The 17,906-nt window shown below is 34.2% G+C and overlaps 1 protein-coding gene across 6 annotated transcripts in view; it reads left to right on the forward strand.

The window, feature by feature from the left end:
• The window catches only part of LOC150101808 (adenosylhomocysteinase-like 1), a 328,595-nt gene that overhangs the window by 168,372 nt on the left and 142,317 nt on the right, over window positions 1-17,906 (forward strand). For all 6 annotated transcript variants that reach the window (XM_090400531.1, XM_090400532.1, XM_090400535.1 and 3 more), the window contains 2 exons: window positions 8,105-8,199; window positions 13,794-13,970. In XM_090400531.1, coding sequence (XP_090256657.1) covers window positions 8,105-8,199; window positions 13,794-13,970 — 272 coding nt within the window. The remainder of the gene's footprint in view (window positions 1-8,104; window positions 8,200-13,793; window positions 13,971-17,906) is intronic.

Raw genomic sequence — 17,906 nt, forward strand, 5'->3', positions numbered from 1 at the left:
AATGAATCTAAGTTAATTAAATCTCATTCTGAGAAGTTGAGTGATTCCGACCTGCTAAATTTAGATGCACAGCGGGAAGATCCTGAAGAATATGAAGAAAATTTAATCACTGACAATCCCAAAGAAGTTTCACAGAAACAATTTGAAAATAGTGTTCGTACAATCGAAGTTCTTAAGCAGCAATGCTTAGAGACTGACCCTGGTGAAGAGAGAACCAGTAAAATTTTCAGAAGAGGCAATAGGTCCATACCGTCAGTTGTATGAAAAAAAGAAACAGAATGCCCGCCAAACTCGTTAGCTCAATTCTCTGTTAAGGAGCAGAATAATAAATTTATATTTGAATATGTTTAATTGTTTTTCAGCTTCATGGTTTTCCTTTAACTAGGCCTTGAGACATACCCTAATTCTTTTATAAAAAAAAACTTAAGGATCAAAAAAGAAATCTGAGGAACGAATTATACATTTTCCCATAGGTTACTATATTCGATTAGCGCGTTTTTAATAATGCGCCTGTTTTAAAGAACGCATTAATCGAGAGATTGCTGTATGGTATAAATGAAACTGTGCAGGGCAACACACACACACACACACACACACACACACACAGTAATTTACTGTTTATCCTACCTTCAAAACAACCTTTCCGTTAACCATCCCTTCCATATCAACTGGTTTCTGGTACAACACTATATAATTGTACTTCAGTTATCAGAACGGCAAATTGCTTTCCCAATGTGGTTGGATAAATGGCAGATTACTGTAGCCTATACTTAAATTGTGAGTCAGCAGTTGGAACCGGGAAGATGGTTTAATGTGAAATCAGGTGCATGATATCTCTACTGTTGTTCAACATCTACTTGGATCACATTATGAAGGAAGTGACATGAAAGCTAATACAAATTGAAGATATTCAACTCAACTCTTTGCTTTATTCAGATGATGATGATGTACGTGGAAGAATGATAGGACATTGCATCCTTCAATTGGAGAAGACCCGAGTTTGATTCTTATTGTGATGAGAAGAACCTATATTTGGGTTTTTTTAATTTCATATGAGTTAGCTAATTTCATATGAGGATAGCAGGTTTTTTTTTTTCCTCTCTTGGATATAGCAAATCAGCCAGAGTACACATGCAATTTTACAAACAGAAAATACAATAAATGTAGATGATGGTGGATGGCATTGGGTATAGATAGTGGGTTGTTGTATAATGGAGTGCCCTCCTGTGATGAGTCCTTGGACGTATAACAGTAATTTGAATAAACGTGTGTGTTCTGTGTATATAAACATATATAGAACACATAAAATATTTCAACTGTTTAGGCACAATTGAAGATAGCAAATTAAATATGTAACTAAATAATAGAACAACGGTGGGCAAACTGCATCTCGCATGCAGCTTGCAAGACAATATTGGTTTTCATTGCCATTTTTCCTAAACTTTTATACTATTAATCTATAGTAGTATAGTATGTACCAATATTAGAATATTTTATTGTGTAAATGTTTTAAAGATAAGTAAAGAACAGATATTTTGAAACTTTAAAATTTTAGCTTTTAAATGATACTGGTCAAAAGTGGCAAACGGAAGCGAGCGAGGCTATAACCCTGACCTCATTTGTTAGCTCAAAAATATCCAGCATTTGTGTTAAAAAAGGTTTTAAATCCCATTCCACATACCCAACATAGACCTATAATGTTTCAATTCAACCCAGCCATTATGCCTAATACAGTCCTTTACAGATGATGATTTAATTTCAAAAAAGTTAATTGGAAAGGTTTCATGGAAGATCTTGTCTGCTCCATAGAACCAGTCCTTCCAAACTCTCAAGAATATCCTCAATTCATAAAAATGCTTAGGAAAATCTCCACCAAACACATTCCCTGATGATGCCTCACAAACTACATTCCAGGCCTTTCCAGTGATATAAAAGTCTAGTATGTTAATTACAACTTTACAACACCAACCCCTTCAGAAGAGACTACCCATGCAGGAGAAAAATTACGATCCAAGATGGCAGAAGAAAGCTTTTCCTCATGGGAAAAAAGAAATAGAAGCCATTGATATGACCCATAGTAGCAGAAAGGCATGGAACTTTATTTCTCAAATTATTTCTCAAACAAATTGCTCACCAGATGCTGCTGGTGAACAATTTGATTGCTCCCAAAAAGCACCCAAAAAATAAGATACTTAGAAACACAAGTGAAGAAAAAAATATGATTAACTCTCACTTCACCATCACTGAACTCGGTGCTGCCATAAACCTATTAAAACCTAGAAAATCTGCAGGCCTTGATAACTGTTATGAACAAATTAAGCATTTTGGACCTAGGACTAAAGAGTGATTATTAAACCTATACAACCAATATGCCTCAGAATCCTATCTGAGACATATCAGTTGGTGTGCTAAACTGTCTGAAGGTGTGCTAAAGTGGTGACCTTTCTGAAACCAGGGAAAACTCCAACCGAAGCAAAAAATTAGACCTATATCACTACTCAGCAACCTCTTTAAACTCTATGAACAATTAATTTTGAATAGGTTACAACCCCTAATCAAATCCCATCTTATTGCTGAGCAGGCTGGTTTTAGACCAGCCAAATCCTGTACCTCACAAATTCTCAACCTCACTGAATATATAGAAAATGATTATGAGCAAAAACTACCCACAGGAGCAGTCTTTGTAGACCTAACTGCAGCATATGATACCATAAACCATTTCACACTCAGAAAAAAAATATACAGAATACCTAGAGACTTGCCTTGTCCTCCTGATCCAATCATTCTTGGAAAAGATCCTTTTTTGTGGACCTGGGGAGTAGGAAGAGCTGCTGGCATCCCCAAAAAAGGTGGTGATAACACACTTCCCTTCTCCAGGGAAGTGCGTTATCACCATTACTTTTCAACATCTATGTCAGTGATCTCACAATCTTTCCAGGAACTAGAAATTATATCTATGCTGACGACCTTGCCATAGCTACTCAATCAAAAAATTTTAAGTGCATTAAAACTACTCTATCACTTATCTTAAATAGTCAAGCCACATATTATAGCAGTAATCAATTAAAACCAAACCCCCTTGAAAACCCAGACTGGCCTTTTCCACCTTAACAATAATGAGGCCAATAGGAAGCTACAGATTTCTTTGGAAGGTTCTAATATTGAACACTCCTGGAACCCAATCTACCTCGGTGTGACTCTCGATCACACTCTTTCATATAAAACACACACAGAAAAACCAAAGGCAAAAATGAATGCAAGAAACAATATACTAAGAAAGCTTACCTCCTCCAAATGGGATGCAGACCCTAGCACACTGAGATCTTCTGCCTTGGCCCTTTGCTATTCTTCTGCTGAACATTCCCCTAGTATGGTCCAGATCCTACCATGCTGGAAAACTTGACCGAGCATTGGATGAAAGCTGCTGCTTAATTACAGGATGTTTGAAACCAACACCACTAGTGACCTATATACTTCAGCTGGTATTGCACCCCCCTTCAATTTGAAGGTCTGCATTCTCAGCTGACGAAAGAAGCAGACAAATGAATGATGAACGGCATCCACTATTCGGCCAGACCTCAGTGTCCCAGATCCCAACTTAGCTTCATAGCAACTGTTGAACCACCTAAAAACCCTCTAGAGACAAGACTTCAACAATGCTTGCATCATCTGCATCACTCTTCATGCAGTACACACAAGTTATGCACCTGTGGTGGTAGCAGAACATAACTACTATAGCGTAGATAAGTACTTTTCTAATTAATAAATGCATACTTAAGATTGATTTTAGTGAAAGTTATAAAACCCTTGTTTAAAATGACTGAGCAACAGAAGGGTATAAAATGGAAATACAAACGAAAAAAGAGTGTTTAACCAACAATGGGAGGACGATTTTGGTTTTACCGTTAAGGGTGAAAAGGCTCAGTGTCTTATCTGTCATACAACCATCAGCCACTTTTAAAGCCAGTAATTTAAAGCAGCACCATGAATGTAATCATAAAAAGTTTGCATCTGAATTTCCTCCTGAATCAGAACTGCGAAAAAACAAGATAAAACGTTTGAAATATAATTTAGTCACTCATCAAAATAGCCTGTTTTTCCTGCTGTAAGCAAAGTGATTTGGATACTGAAGCTAGTTTTGTTATAGCTTGGAATATTGCTCAAAGTAAACTACCCTACAGTCATGGAGAATTTGTAAAAAAGAATATTAGTGATGCGATTTCAATTCTGGCTCCAGAGAACTCAAAACTTAAACAGGCAATCGAATAAATTCCAATCTCCCACCACACTGCTGAGAGAGACATATTTCTGAAATTAGTTCTACAATCGTATGCTCACTGCAGAGTGATCTGAAAAGCTGCATTGCTTTCAGCTTAGCATTCAATGAATCTACATCTACAAACATTCAAGATATCCCTCAGCTAGCTATATCTGTTCACTATGTTACAAACGATGGAAATTAAAAGAATTCTTAGACTTGATAAGCTTAAAGGAAACCACAAAAGGTACTGACATCAAAAATGCACTTAACAAAGCTTTATTAAATGCTCAACTACCATTCCATAAACTTGTTAGCATTGCAACAGATGCAGCACCAACTATGGTAGGTCAAAATACTGGCCTAGTTGAGCAATTGACACATATCAACTATCCTGAATGTCTCTTTATTCATTGTATCATTCACCTTGAGCATTTAGTAAGCAAACACTTCAAATTCAACCATGTCATAAATTGTGTTTTAAAAATTGTGAATTTCATTCAGAAGTGCAAAAACACACTGTGAATTTAGAAATTTTATTCAGGAGCTGGAGCTTGAAGAAAAGCTAGGTGACCTTTCATTCTACTCTATTGTAAGATGACTATCAATTACCAATCTTTTGAATAAGTTTGTTGCTCTTTTTGAACCAATCATAGCTTTCATAAAAGAAATACAACTAGAAGATCATGGATGGGTACAGGATCTGATGTTCTTTATAGATGTAATGCAGCACCTCCAATATTTAAATCTGGCACTTCAAGGAAGGAACAAAGTTATTACAGAACTTGCCCAATCAGTTTTCAGAATAAAATAAAGCTTTTTCAAAGACATCTGGCAACAAAGAAATTTGAGCACTTTCTCAGCCTTAAATTAAGAATAACTGCTTTTACTGATTCTGAAATTAAAGACAGTAAACTGAAGCAATATAAAGGAAACTTAGAAACACTTTATAATGATTTTGAGAATAGTAAATGCATTTAAGAATTGATCTCTACAGTGGTCTTTAAAGGTGAACACCCTATTAATTTTAATACTTCAAAACATTCCAAACTTTTTTCTTGCAAAAGCAAAATTTCACCTCTTCTACTCAACATCTTCCTGTCGGCTCTCCTGGCTGAAACACGGTACATATATAGCTTCATAGTCTCAAAAAAAAAAAAAAAGCCCTTCTATGCTAAAAGATATTTTTTTCACCTGTGCAGCAGCTATGCAGAAATCTCAAATCCTCTAAGTGTCAAAGCTATATAATTGAGAGGAGACCCCCCCCCCACACACACACAGACTTTAAAGGAATGCGGAGAACCGATCTGGGCTTCTGACCTTATGTCCAATCCTCGCCTTCTCGTGGTGCACCCTGTTAGGTATCTACCTGTATACTGAACGAACGAGGATGGGCTGGCAATTTGAGATTTAGCTGACCAAATTGTATTCTTTAGTGGCTTAAACCAAAATAAAAAATGCTGGTACAACATGACAGAATTTCATGCCAGCTGGGGCGTTTCCCAGTTAAACAGCGAAAAGTAAGCTACTGGAATACATCCTAAAACACACTCGAACTCGATATCACTAGAGTTCAAGATTGGTACTATCAACATAAGAAACCTGAATGGTAAAGAAATGGGGCTAGCTGAGGAACTGGATAAGTACCAGATCGACATAATAGGGGTGACTGAAACAAAAAAAAAAAAGGCAAAAACTGGTGACATCTTTCTGAGCAATAAATACAAAATGTTATATTCAGGCAATGAAGGAGTAGTATTCAACACAAAATTCGAGACTAATCTTCTTGAATGGCAGGTGGTCTCAAGTAGAGTGTGGGCAAATATCAGAATGGGGAACTGGACAATGAGACTTATTTGTGCCTATGGACCTACAAGGTTCTACCAAGGTAGAAGTGGAGGAATTTTTTGAGGCTTTAGAGAAAGCAACTGACACAAAGAAAAAGAAAAAGTTGGTCCTTGTTGGGAATCTAAATAGCAGAGTAGGAAATGATTGTCAGATATACAAAAATATTTTGGGGAAATTTGGAGAAAAGAGCAAAGCTAATAATAATGGCAAATACCTCTTGGATTTCTGCTCAGGACATGGACTGGTTATTACTAACACCATGTTCCAACATAAAAATGTGCACAAATTCACATGGAGAGAAGAGACAAGGAATAAGGAAGTCTCGTTGACTAAGTTATTGTTGATAGTGATGTTTTCTCCCTGGTACAGGACACCAGCGTGTACAGAGAATTTGAAATTGGAAGTGATCACTATTTAGTCTTGAGCAGGACGAAATTGAATTTCATATCGAAAATAATAACATGTAAGAAAGTTTTAAAGTGAATTAAAGTTGAGTAGCTATCAGATGTGAACTGTAGACTAAAATACACAAAGATTATTGAAGAAAAAATGAAAGAGTTTGAGAACAGGAAAACTTTAGAGATTCAGTGGCAAGCCTTGAAGAAAACCCTGATTGACTCAGCCAGAGAGGCACATGTGGTGAGGTTGTCTGCAAGGATAGAAAAATCAGAACTCCATAGTGGACACAGGAAGTTAAAGAGGCAGTGAAGGAAAAGAAGAAAGCATATCAAAAGTTCCTGGCAAATAAGTCAGTTTGTGCTCTTAGAGAATAACAAATGTAAGAAAGTGAAACACTGTGTAAAACTAGCTAAACAAAAGTCATGGGAGGACTTTGGCAAGAACATAGAAAATAAATATCAAGAAGGTGGTAAGATATTCTGGAGGTTGTTGAAGAAGCTTAGAAATGGAATAAAGAGTGCTGTAAAAAGAGTTAGAGATGATAAAGGTGACATGAAAACAGGAGAGAAAGATATCCTGGAAGTATGGAGTAATTACTTCAAAAAATTGCTAAATGAAACGAGCAGTGATAGCACAGTGGTAAAAAACACTCAACAGGCATACAGTCTGGAATACATATTTATACTTGAAGTTGAAAAAGCCTGAAATGTGAAAGGCAACAGGAGTAGATGATATTCTACCAGAAATGCTCAAGTATGGAGGTATAAGAGTCATACAGTGGCTGCACTGCATAGTTCAGAAGGCCTGGACAGAGGGACAAATTCCAGATGATTGGAGTAAAGCTGTAATAGTACCCATATATAAAAAGGGAAATAAAACTGAATGATAATTACAGAGCTATTTCCCTACTGAGTGTTTCTTGCAAGTATACTTGAGAAACAGTTGAGAAGAATTGTGGAAGAAAAGCTTGGTGAAGAACAAGCTGGATTCAGGCCAAATAGGGGCTGTCAGGATCAGATCTTCACTTTACGACAAACAGTTGAGAAATCATGGGAATATAACAAAGATCTGTATTTAAGTTTTGTCGATCTGGAAAAGGCATATGACAAGGTGCCAAGAGAGAAACTATTCAATACGCTACAGTTATATAGTGTCAATGGGAAATTATATCAAGCAATACTTAGTCTTTATTTGAGTTGCGATAGTGTTGCCATCTATGAGGTCAAGAACTTTTGAGACCACCCTTGTATCTACTGTGTGTGTGTGTATTTTGAATATTAAAGATTTTTTAATGCAAATCCTACCCATGAAAATATATATTGTTCATTAGTACCATGGATCGGTGACTTGTGTTTTATATCTATTTATTTACTGTGATTGGTTGACTAATAAAATTTATTTCATTCATAATCACATCATATTATGTTTGAGTAAAGAGATTCTTAAAATTGTTTGCATGGCTAGTAAATACTAATGTCTTATCATTCTTAAACTGTTAAAGCAATTATTCATAATTATTGCATCTATCTGTGTTGGATGAACAACAACAAAAAAAAATTTCCTGTTTTTTTTTTTTTTTCTTCTCTTCTCTTCCCTTAGGAGTTTCTGTATTTGCTTGGAAAGGTGAAACAGAAGAAGACTTCTGGTGGTGTATAGATCGAAGCATACATACTGATAATTGGCAACCAAATATGGTAGAGTTTAATAGATGTATCTGTGTATATTAAGACAGTAGTCAGAACTAGAAGTTGTTCAGATTTCTCAACATTTGATTATACTTTTTGGATATCTTTTGCGTAAGTCAACATATAATTTGTATGGTAACTAGTTAGTTCCAGGTTAATTCTTCAGTGTGCAGTTTTGTTTTCTTAATGCATATAAGCATGCAAAAAGTGTTTTTCGATGTTCTTCTCTGTATTCCTGTATTTTGCTTTTGACTAACTTCTCCATTACTTTACAACTCCTGATATGCTGATCGGTTGATAATTTGCTAAATCAGTCTTCGAGCCCTCTTTATACAATGGAACTATCTTTCCCCACCCCCTTGCGAGAACCAGAACTTAGATTAAGCAATGTGGTCAAAGACGCTGACAATTCCCTAGCACCTTCACATAAAACTCGAGCTGATGTGCCATCTAAGCTCATAGCTGTATTCATATCAAGGTCCTATCCAATTTTTCCAAAATCTTCATCACCACTGTTGAGATACTGATTGGTCGATAGTTGGATACATTGTTCTTTGCGTAGTGTGCAATGGGATTACCATACATTCTTTCCATTCCTCAGAATCTTCCCTGTTCTGAGACTTAAATTATATAGCCTGGTATTCCTTTGACCGGGCTATTTAAATAACGCTCATTTAGCACTCGTGCTGATATCTCATCAGTCCTTATTGCTGAATTCTTATTTTGTGCAACAGCTCTAATAAAATTCATACACCTGAGTTTCTTCAGAAGTAGCAGTGAACTCTCAATATTGCTTACAGAAGGTTGATAGCTTTTAGCAAAATGGGCACTCATTTGTTGAACAACCTCTTCTGCATCTGTCACCTTCACACCATCTGCATTCAGAAGAGTTATTCTTTCATATTCATTCTTTCTTTTATTGCATCATATCGATAGAATTCTTGTGGGTTGTCTTTAGCTTGCAGAGCCAGTTTCTTTTCATACTCAGACTTAGCTTTCTGTACAACAGTTGTGACTATTTTAACCTGCTGCTTATAGTTTTCATAAAGGACATCATCCTTATGCACATGGTATTCCTTCCACATAATCTGTTTCTTACGAATCTCTTGCTTTATAAGATTACACATCCATTTCATACCTACCCTATTTATTCTTCAAACTCTTGAGATATATTCTGATATTGCATCATTTAAGTGTTTTTTAAATACTTCCCATCTAGCAACCAATATCATTCTGCTGAACTCTGTGTACTCCACAGCTGGTCACAATTTCCTGCTTTGTAGTTCAATGTGTAACCTTTTTCTGAATGGAACATTCATAAACTTAATTACTTCCCAAGTGAGTATTGCATGGTCACTGTCACCAACTGGAGGCAGAATAGTTACTTCTTTGATTGAACTCACTCTGACACTAATCAAATCTAACAATCTTTGACATTGAGTTCCTTCTGTCACATTCTGTTTGAGGAAGTTGTCTTGCAATAGCACAGTAAATTCAGTTTCATTCTTCTCATGAGATTTTACTGCTACCCAATCAATATTTGGATAATTAAAGTCCCATTATGATGCATTTCTTCATCACTAACAACCGATCCACCAGGTCTGTAACAACAATCTACTATGTAACTGACCTTGTTAGATTCCACCTCACACCAGATTGCTTCAAATTCACTGCCACATGAAATACTGTTACTAGTAGTGCAATCATAGGATATATTCCTAAAAATATTACCCTTTACACTTGATACCAGTTAGTATGTCTGATTCTGAAAGCCATTTCTCACTAATATCTACAATCTGAGGTCCCAACATATTGACCGAGACAACAAACTCTATCCCTTTTGTTTCTGATACTCCTAGCATTTATATATAGACATAAGCTATCTACATGTTCTTTTATATACTTTTGTATGCAGTCTGCATGAGACAGTTGAACAACTTGCAGATCTCTAATCTTCTCTAGTGCCTTATGCATGTAGACATCTTTGAATGTGTCCATCTGGTTCAGATCCAGATGGACACAAAGTTGAAATTGTTCTTTCCTCAATCATTTCCATGATTAATGCCCATTCCCACAATTATATAATATTGTCACTCTTACACTCATATTCTCACCATTCCTTCCATTATAATTTCAATTCCCTGACTTTCTGTGTGGTTTCATACCAGTTATTTCAAGACTTCTGATACCAAATGCATTCAGGTGTAGGCCGTCCTTCTTATACAAATCTAATCTTCCCTTAAACTCGCTCCACACATCCACAAACCTCACACCCATTCCTTCTACACAGCCTACGCATTGTATTGTTTGCCATCATAGCCCTTCTTCTTAATCGATTTTTATCATATCGAGGTAATATACTTACTATTTTCATTTGCTCACTCTTGCCTTTTCCAACAACCCTTTCATGTCCTCTCTCATACTGAACTTATCATTAGTTGAGTCATTAGTACTCACTACAATTACGATCTTGTTTACTTTTCTGTTTTGAATTGAATATACTATATTTTTAATTTTCGCTCCTAGAAAACTTGACGTTATAACCCGCTCATCAACAGCATAGTTTGATAGTTGCCATACCAAATAACATCCTTTTTACAAATGTTACTTACCTGATTTTTGTTACTTACCGACTTACCTGATTCTGTGCTTCGTTGTTTCTTATTTTGCTGCTTAATTTTCTTTTCCTCCCTAAGTTCATTCGAACTCCTCTAGACTTTCTGTAATTCCCATCGACTCTCTGATTATCTGCTTTAATTTTGCTATTTTGGAGGTTAATTCATTTTTAATAACCTCTTCAATATCTTCAGTAACCTCCTTAGTGAGGCAAGCCTTCTTGTTCTCGACTTCACTGCTCTTCTTAGCATTACATTTGTTGTGCATTTTTGGTACCATTTTGAACTATATTTATTACATTATTAAAACATTTAAGGAATTGAACAACGTAGTTAAGAATATAAATTAAATTATACTTTAATAAATATTTCTGATATTTCGGCAATGTCGTGTTGCCATCTTCTAAAGGAACTTACAAAAAAAGGCACGTGCATGTAGGCACTACAACCCAGTAACTGAGAATGAAGAGATGAAGCTATTGTTCTCCTAAAAGTCCTGATGGTGTCCTCTAGCAGGCTAAGTAATTAATCGGGTGTTCTTGGCTGTTGGGCTGAAGGTCTGCTGATGTAATCCTTCCAAATTTGGAGCAGTCGCATACAACCAAATTTGTATCATCAGGACTTTTAGAACAATGAGAACAATAGCTTCATCTCTTCATTCTCAGTTACTGTGTTGTAGTGCCTATGTGCACGTGCCTTTTTTTTGTAAGTTCCTTTAGAAGATGGTAATGTGATGTTGCCGAAATATTGGAAATATTTATTAAAGTATAATTTAATTTATATTCTTAACTACGTTGTTCAATTCCTTAAATGTTTTAATGATATATTTATTACAGCAATATCTTAACAAAAATATGTTATAAAACACTAATTTTCCAAGGGAAAAAACATGATAAAACAGATAAAAACTATCACTTTTACACAAACTCTAAATTCACCGACCAATCACAACGTAGCCTCGAACCCAGATCATACACACGAATATATAATACTGTTTGTATTAGTTTTCTTATGGTTACATATACTTTGTCTGTTTACTTGATAGGGTACAATAAGCTTTCATATCTCAAAATTTTCTTTTCATGAGTAGAACCTGTTTAGCTCTAATTATTCTTTGAAATGAATATATATGTCAAAAATGCATCATATTTAAGCATCATTTGACATGCATGTAAACCTTTGAAAAAACTATATGAATCAAGGAATTATGGTATCTGAAAGGAATGCAACCAGGAGTACATTTTTAACTGGCAATGGGTAAAAAACTATTAGAAACCTGAAATGTAAAAATAGGCTGAATAAGTTTATATCCAAATAGAAATTATCAAATATGAAAGTTTAAAATTTTTATAGTGGCTAGACTTCATCACAAAGTCTGGTCAAAGTGGTTGGAGCAGAGCTCTCATCCTGCCTGTTTATATATATATATATATATATATATATATATATATATATATATATATATATATATATATATATATATATAAAAAAGAGAATTAGAATGAAATGTGAGAATTATAAAATGTTAATCCCATGGACTGTCACAGAATGGATCTTGATAAGCATACTTGATTTATTGTCATTTACAGAACTGAGAACAAAATAGAAAAGAAATCAAAGAAAATTTAAAGAAATAGTTTATCTTTAAAGCAGAAAAACTTTTTTTAAAAAAAAAGTACATTCTTTGCTTTTCATGGCTAGTCGATTTAATCTGCAGTTGTCTAGCGAAGAGACATTTTGTCAGCATTATTAACACGTTCATGCCAGTATCGAATGTGTATAATTAGCCAATTTGTAAAATTGGTCACCACAGTTTCACAAATTATATATGGCATTCCACTTTCAATATTTGACATGAAATTTTGACATGTTATTTGGATCTAATAACACTGCAACAATTTTAGCTATATTCTTAACAAATTCATCATCAGAATATGGGCATTTAGCATGAGCAATATTTCATGATATAACAAAACTATCCTCATTTGTTGTATCACCTTCCTTACTGAATGTTGTCAACAGTGTCTGCTAGCTATTTATTGATGACTTTAACACAGTTAATTTGTTTTTTCACTAATTCTGATTTAGGCATATAATCAGACAAAAAGTTGCAATTTGTTTCATAGTGGTGTTTCGAGTTACTGGCTTTGCAATGACTGAGTGACATATTGCAGATAAGATACAAAGGTTTACCTCTTTTAACAGTGAATACAAAATCTTCTTCCACTCTTGGTTAAAATTTCTGTTTTCATCTTCATACTTTTGCTTCTTACAATATAATGATGCCATCTTCCTTCACAAAATTTTCACAGACACTTCTAAAAAAATTAAAGTGAAAAGAATAAGTTCCAACACACACAACACAACTAAATTCTACAGCACCAAGTATCACACTAACATTCTGCTAATTTCACTGTCTGCAACACGTGCCGCAATCACACAATCAAAGCCACACCCATTAAAACTAACATTGTCAATACTGGCTTGTACAATTACTGATTCTTCAGCACATTTCTGCTGTAATACTTGCTGACCCAAAATTTCTTTAATCCATGACTCAAATCTAGCATTAAAATTACAATTTAAATTCTTTACTCACCATAAACATTAAATGTATGTTTTAATCCAGTGGACTTCCATATTATACCCAGTAAATAATTATAAAGCTTGAATTTTTTTTATTTGCCTTGTATATTAATTGTGATGCAAAAAGGAGCTCAGCCAATATATTTTTGCAAGCCACACATGTCAACAACCACACGTATATGGTTTTCAAAATACATAGGAAAGGGAAAAAAAAAAACGTGTAGTGATTAATAATTTTCTAACATTGTAATGCTTTTGAAAACTTCTATAGATGTTTCTTTCTGTCTTGAACTCATATGCCATGAGTTCAAGAAAGAAACTTCAAATAAAATTCAGAATATATATTTGAATAACAAATTGCAAAATTCTATATTTTGTTGATATATGTAAAATGATTTTCAGATTTTAGATGATGGAGGAGATGCTACACACCTAATGTTGAAAAAACATCCTACTTTATTTGGCTTGATAAAAGGTATTGTAGAAGAAAGTGTAACAGGCGTCCATCGCCTCTATCAGTTATCCAAAGCTGGAAAACTCACAGTGCCTGCAATGAATGTTAATGATTCTGTAACAAAGGTATGTAATTTGACAAACTGGTTCATTCAGTTATATAAATTTAACATATCAAGGAAATAATTCAAGCAAATGAAAATAAATACCATATACACTTCTTTGCTAGACAAAAAATAATTTTGCATCCAGAAGTGAATCATCATTCAGAATTGAATGATGATTCACTTCTCATTCAATTTCAGAACAGAGGTAGCAAATTATAGACAATCAGTATCTTGGGAGTAATGATTAAGATATTAGTGATTAGATTAGATCAGATTTTTTATAATAAAGTAGCAATTGAGAAAATAGACAAAAAATAATTTTGCATCCAGAAGTGAATCATCATTCAGAATTGAATGATGATTCACTTCTCATTCAATTTCAGAACAGAGGTAGCAAATTATAGACAATCAGTATCTTGGGAGTAATGATTAAGATATTAGTGATTAGATTAGATCAGATTTTTTATAATAAAGTAGCAATTGAGTTGAAGGAAATAGCTATGCATTGATACTGTTTGACAGAGTTACCCATGATATGTTACATAAATTGTTGCAAATGGCATTGGATATGGAACTGGTGAAGGGATAAGTGCTGATGCTGGATATCAAATAGTAGTCTATGAGGAATTGAATTCAGCAGAATACCAGTGGCATACCTGAGGGTTCTGTATTTGGGATGTTGCTATTTAATTTGTCTGTTGGTGATGTAGGAAATGATTTAAGGGTAATTTCCAGCTGTTTGCTGATGACTCAGTAAATGTGATATACGGAGCCTGGTTTAGCCAAGTACAACAGACAATTCTATTGTCTATTCAGTATATATGTTCTACAAATTCTTTCATGCACTTAACATGCATGCCTCTAATTCTTTTGAATAACAGTTGCAAAGGATATAGTGGAATTATTGAATGAGCACTTTGTCAGTGTATATCATACTGGTGTAAATAATGCAGTGCAATATATAGAAGGGAGGTAAGTATTAGGAGAATTGGAAGTGAAAGAATCAGAGGTGTTATCAGGTGTTAATTGGGTTCGATGTTAATAAGGCTGTGGGAAGGGATGACATATCACCGTGTATTCTTAAGGAATGTGCACCACAGTTGTCTATGTCCTTAGCTTGGTTATTTAATGAAAGTCTTGTAGTGGATAGGGCTCCGAAGGAGTGGAAAGGCAAAATAGTACCACTCCACAAGCATGGTTCTAGGACAGATGTTTCCAATTATGGACCAGTGTGCATAACTGCAGCTGTGGTCAAGGTGTTGGCAAGATTGGTTAGGAATAGATTACAGGATTGGTTGATGGACATAGCATTCCTTATGATGGTCAGCATGGATTTGTAAAGGATATAGTTTTAGCAATTTACTTGCATTTTATAAGGTAACAAGTATGTTAGATAAGGAAGAATTGTCTTCTTCATGCATTAGATGTATCTGTTGCGACCAAAACTTCATCTTCTTTAATAGCATCTTTTAATTTCTTTCTAGGTCTTCCTCTTTTTCTCTTATTCTTTGGTTTCCAACTATAGACTTGTTTTATTATTCTATCTTCACTTCTTCTTTCCACGTGTTCAATCCATTTTATTCTTCGGATTGCTACCCAATTGTTTATTGCTTGTATTTCACACTGTTTTCTTATATCTATATTTTTTTATTTTATCTAATCTACTTTTATTTACTATTGTTAAATCTTGAATGGAGGATTTTCTAAGAAGTTGTTCATTCAGAATCTAACATGAAAATTTTAACTAATTTGAGATATTACCTGCACACCAGCAGAAAGTAATAAAGACCTTGTTTGTTGTATTTGAGAATGTACATTAATAATGTGTAATGTATTAGAAATATTTGTAGTCAAAATGGAAAACTAAACTAGAGAATTATGTCAAATTAGTGATTATTTGTGTCCTATTAAGCTATCTAAAATAATGTAAGCGTGCTTTCCTCGAAGACAGCACCTAACAGCAATAGGGAGAGTAAGGATCATCTTAAGGGCATTAAAACTAATGGTCATGTGGAAAAAAAAGGATACAGCAAAAAGAGAGAGAGCGCTAGAACACAGAATATAAGGCAATGCGCGACATATTGCAAGGCTTTTTCATTTTGTTCCGGATTTCATCTTGTGGATTCTTGACCGGTGGTCGGAGAAAGGACGAACCAGGGTTCTATGATGTCGGACAGTGGGCTGTTTTCCTGATTATGCTGAAGAAAATACCACGTGGAGCCGTACACGAATCATTAGCTTATGCAGAATCGTGCCAGTCGCTGGATGTCCCATCGGAAAGGAGCGGAGACCTCAGTCTCGGAAGAAAATAGTTAGAGTTCGGCAACAGTAGAAAGGACGACGTAGCCATAAACCAGGCACCGAAATAGCCGATCGAAGGATGACCAGAACAACATGTGGTAGTTAATAGACCTTCGGAAAGAACTGGGTAATGTAGAGATCCTTGTTATTTGTTATGGAAGTGATAGAAGATAGAAATTTGTGTTTAAGTTATGTGGACAATCTTTACAGAACTTTGATAAGATTTCATATTTTGAGACAGCAAATTCTGTTGGACAAGGAATTGTCAGGAACGAATCTAATTGTATGTGACTGAAGTAATAAGTATATTTTGTTTAGTAGATAACCTTAACTGAGATAGCAACACGTTGTGTAATATGTCTTTATGAATAGCATGCATGAGAGGATCTGAATTTAGTGTAATATTGTTATTGCTTTCTATTGTTTTGTGTGATTAACATTTTGATCTATCTGAGTGCATTTTGTTTAATTTAGAATTGTTTAACTTAGCTAGAGATTTAGAAGTTTTAGCATTTTGATTCAATTTAGTTGTAATTGTCATTAATTCCAATAAACTTGTTTTATTATATATGCCTGAATTCGAGATATCAAATTAGCACGTATGAAATTAGAACCAGTGGGAGAAATTTTAGATATATGTGTTTAGGTAATAGATCATTAGTCACGACTGAAAAAGTACCGATATCTATTTAAGTGTGTGTTAGAGTGTATGCCAATGAATCTAGGAATATTTCCCTGAACTTGAATAAATTCCTGTTATAGGATACTGGCTGGTGCAGTATAAATATAAATTTGCCAGTATCTGAAAAGGAAATATCCCTAGGTAGAATAGGCTACACATAAGAAAAGATAATAGAGGTTAAAGAAGTATATAAGTTAAGAAGTAGAGAGAAAATGACGACATTAACACTATTTTTCTTAATATATTCATTTCAACTGTGTTTAACATTTGTCTTGTTTTTCTAGTGTATGTTATTGTTTCTGCATTATATGTCATAATAGGCCTGATTACTGCTTTATAAATTCTGGTTTTTGTCTACTCTAAGATGTTTATTTTTCCATATTGTTTCGTTCAAGCAGCCTGATATTCTTGCAGTTTTTGCAACTTGTTCTCTGACTTCTAGATGTGGCCTTCCTTTCCAGTTCAGTTGTATACCTAAATAGTTGTAATTTGTTATTTGTTCAATAATAGTACCTTCCAATTCTAATTTGCATCTTTGTGGTTCTTGCGATATTGTCATATATTTTGTTTTAGTTTTTGATATCTTCATATTATATAATTTTTGCTGCTTTATTAAATGTATGTAGTAATATTTATAGCTGAGTTTTATTTTCTGCAATTAATATTACATCATCTGCATAACATATAATTCTTATTATTCTATTGTTTATTTTCTTATTATTCTCTTGTATTTTATTAACTTTTTGTATTATTTCATCCATTATTATATTGAATATTGTTGGACTTAAAGAGTCTCCTTGTCTAATGCCTTTACTAATTTGTATCTCTTTACTTATTTTTCCTTGTGATTTTATTATACAGCTATTGTTATCATATATTTCTTTAATTATTTGTATTATGTTTTTTGCTACTTTTTTTCTCTGCAATATTTCTATTACATCTTGAATTAATATTCTGTCAAATGCTTTTTCC

This window comes from Typopeltis vanoorti, chromosome 11 (assembly GCF_054136105.1).
Source record: "Typopeltis vanoorti isolate ZY-2024b chromosome 11, IOZ_Tvanoo_1.0, whole genome shotgun sequence".
Taxonomy (NCBI): domain Eukaryota; kingdom Metazoa; phylum Arthropoda; class Arachnida; order Uropygi; family Thelyphonidae; genus Typopeltis; species Typopeltis vanoorti.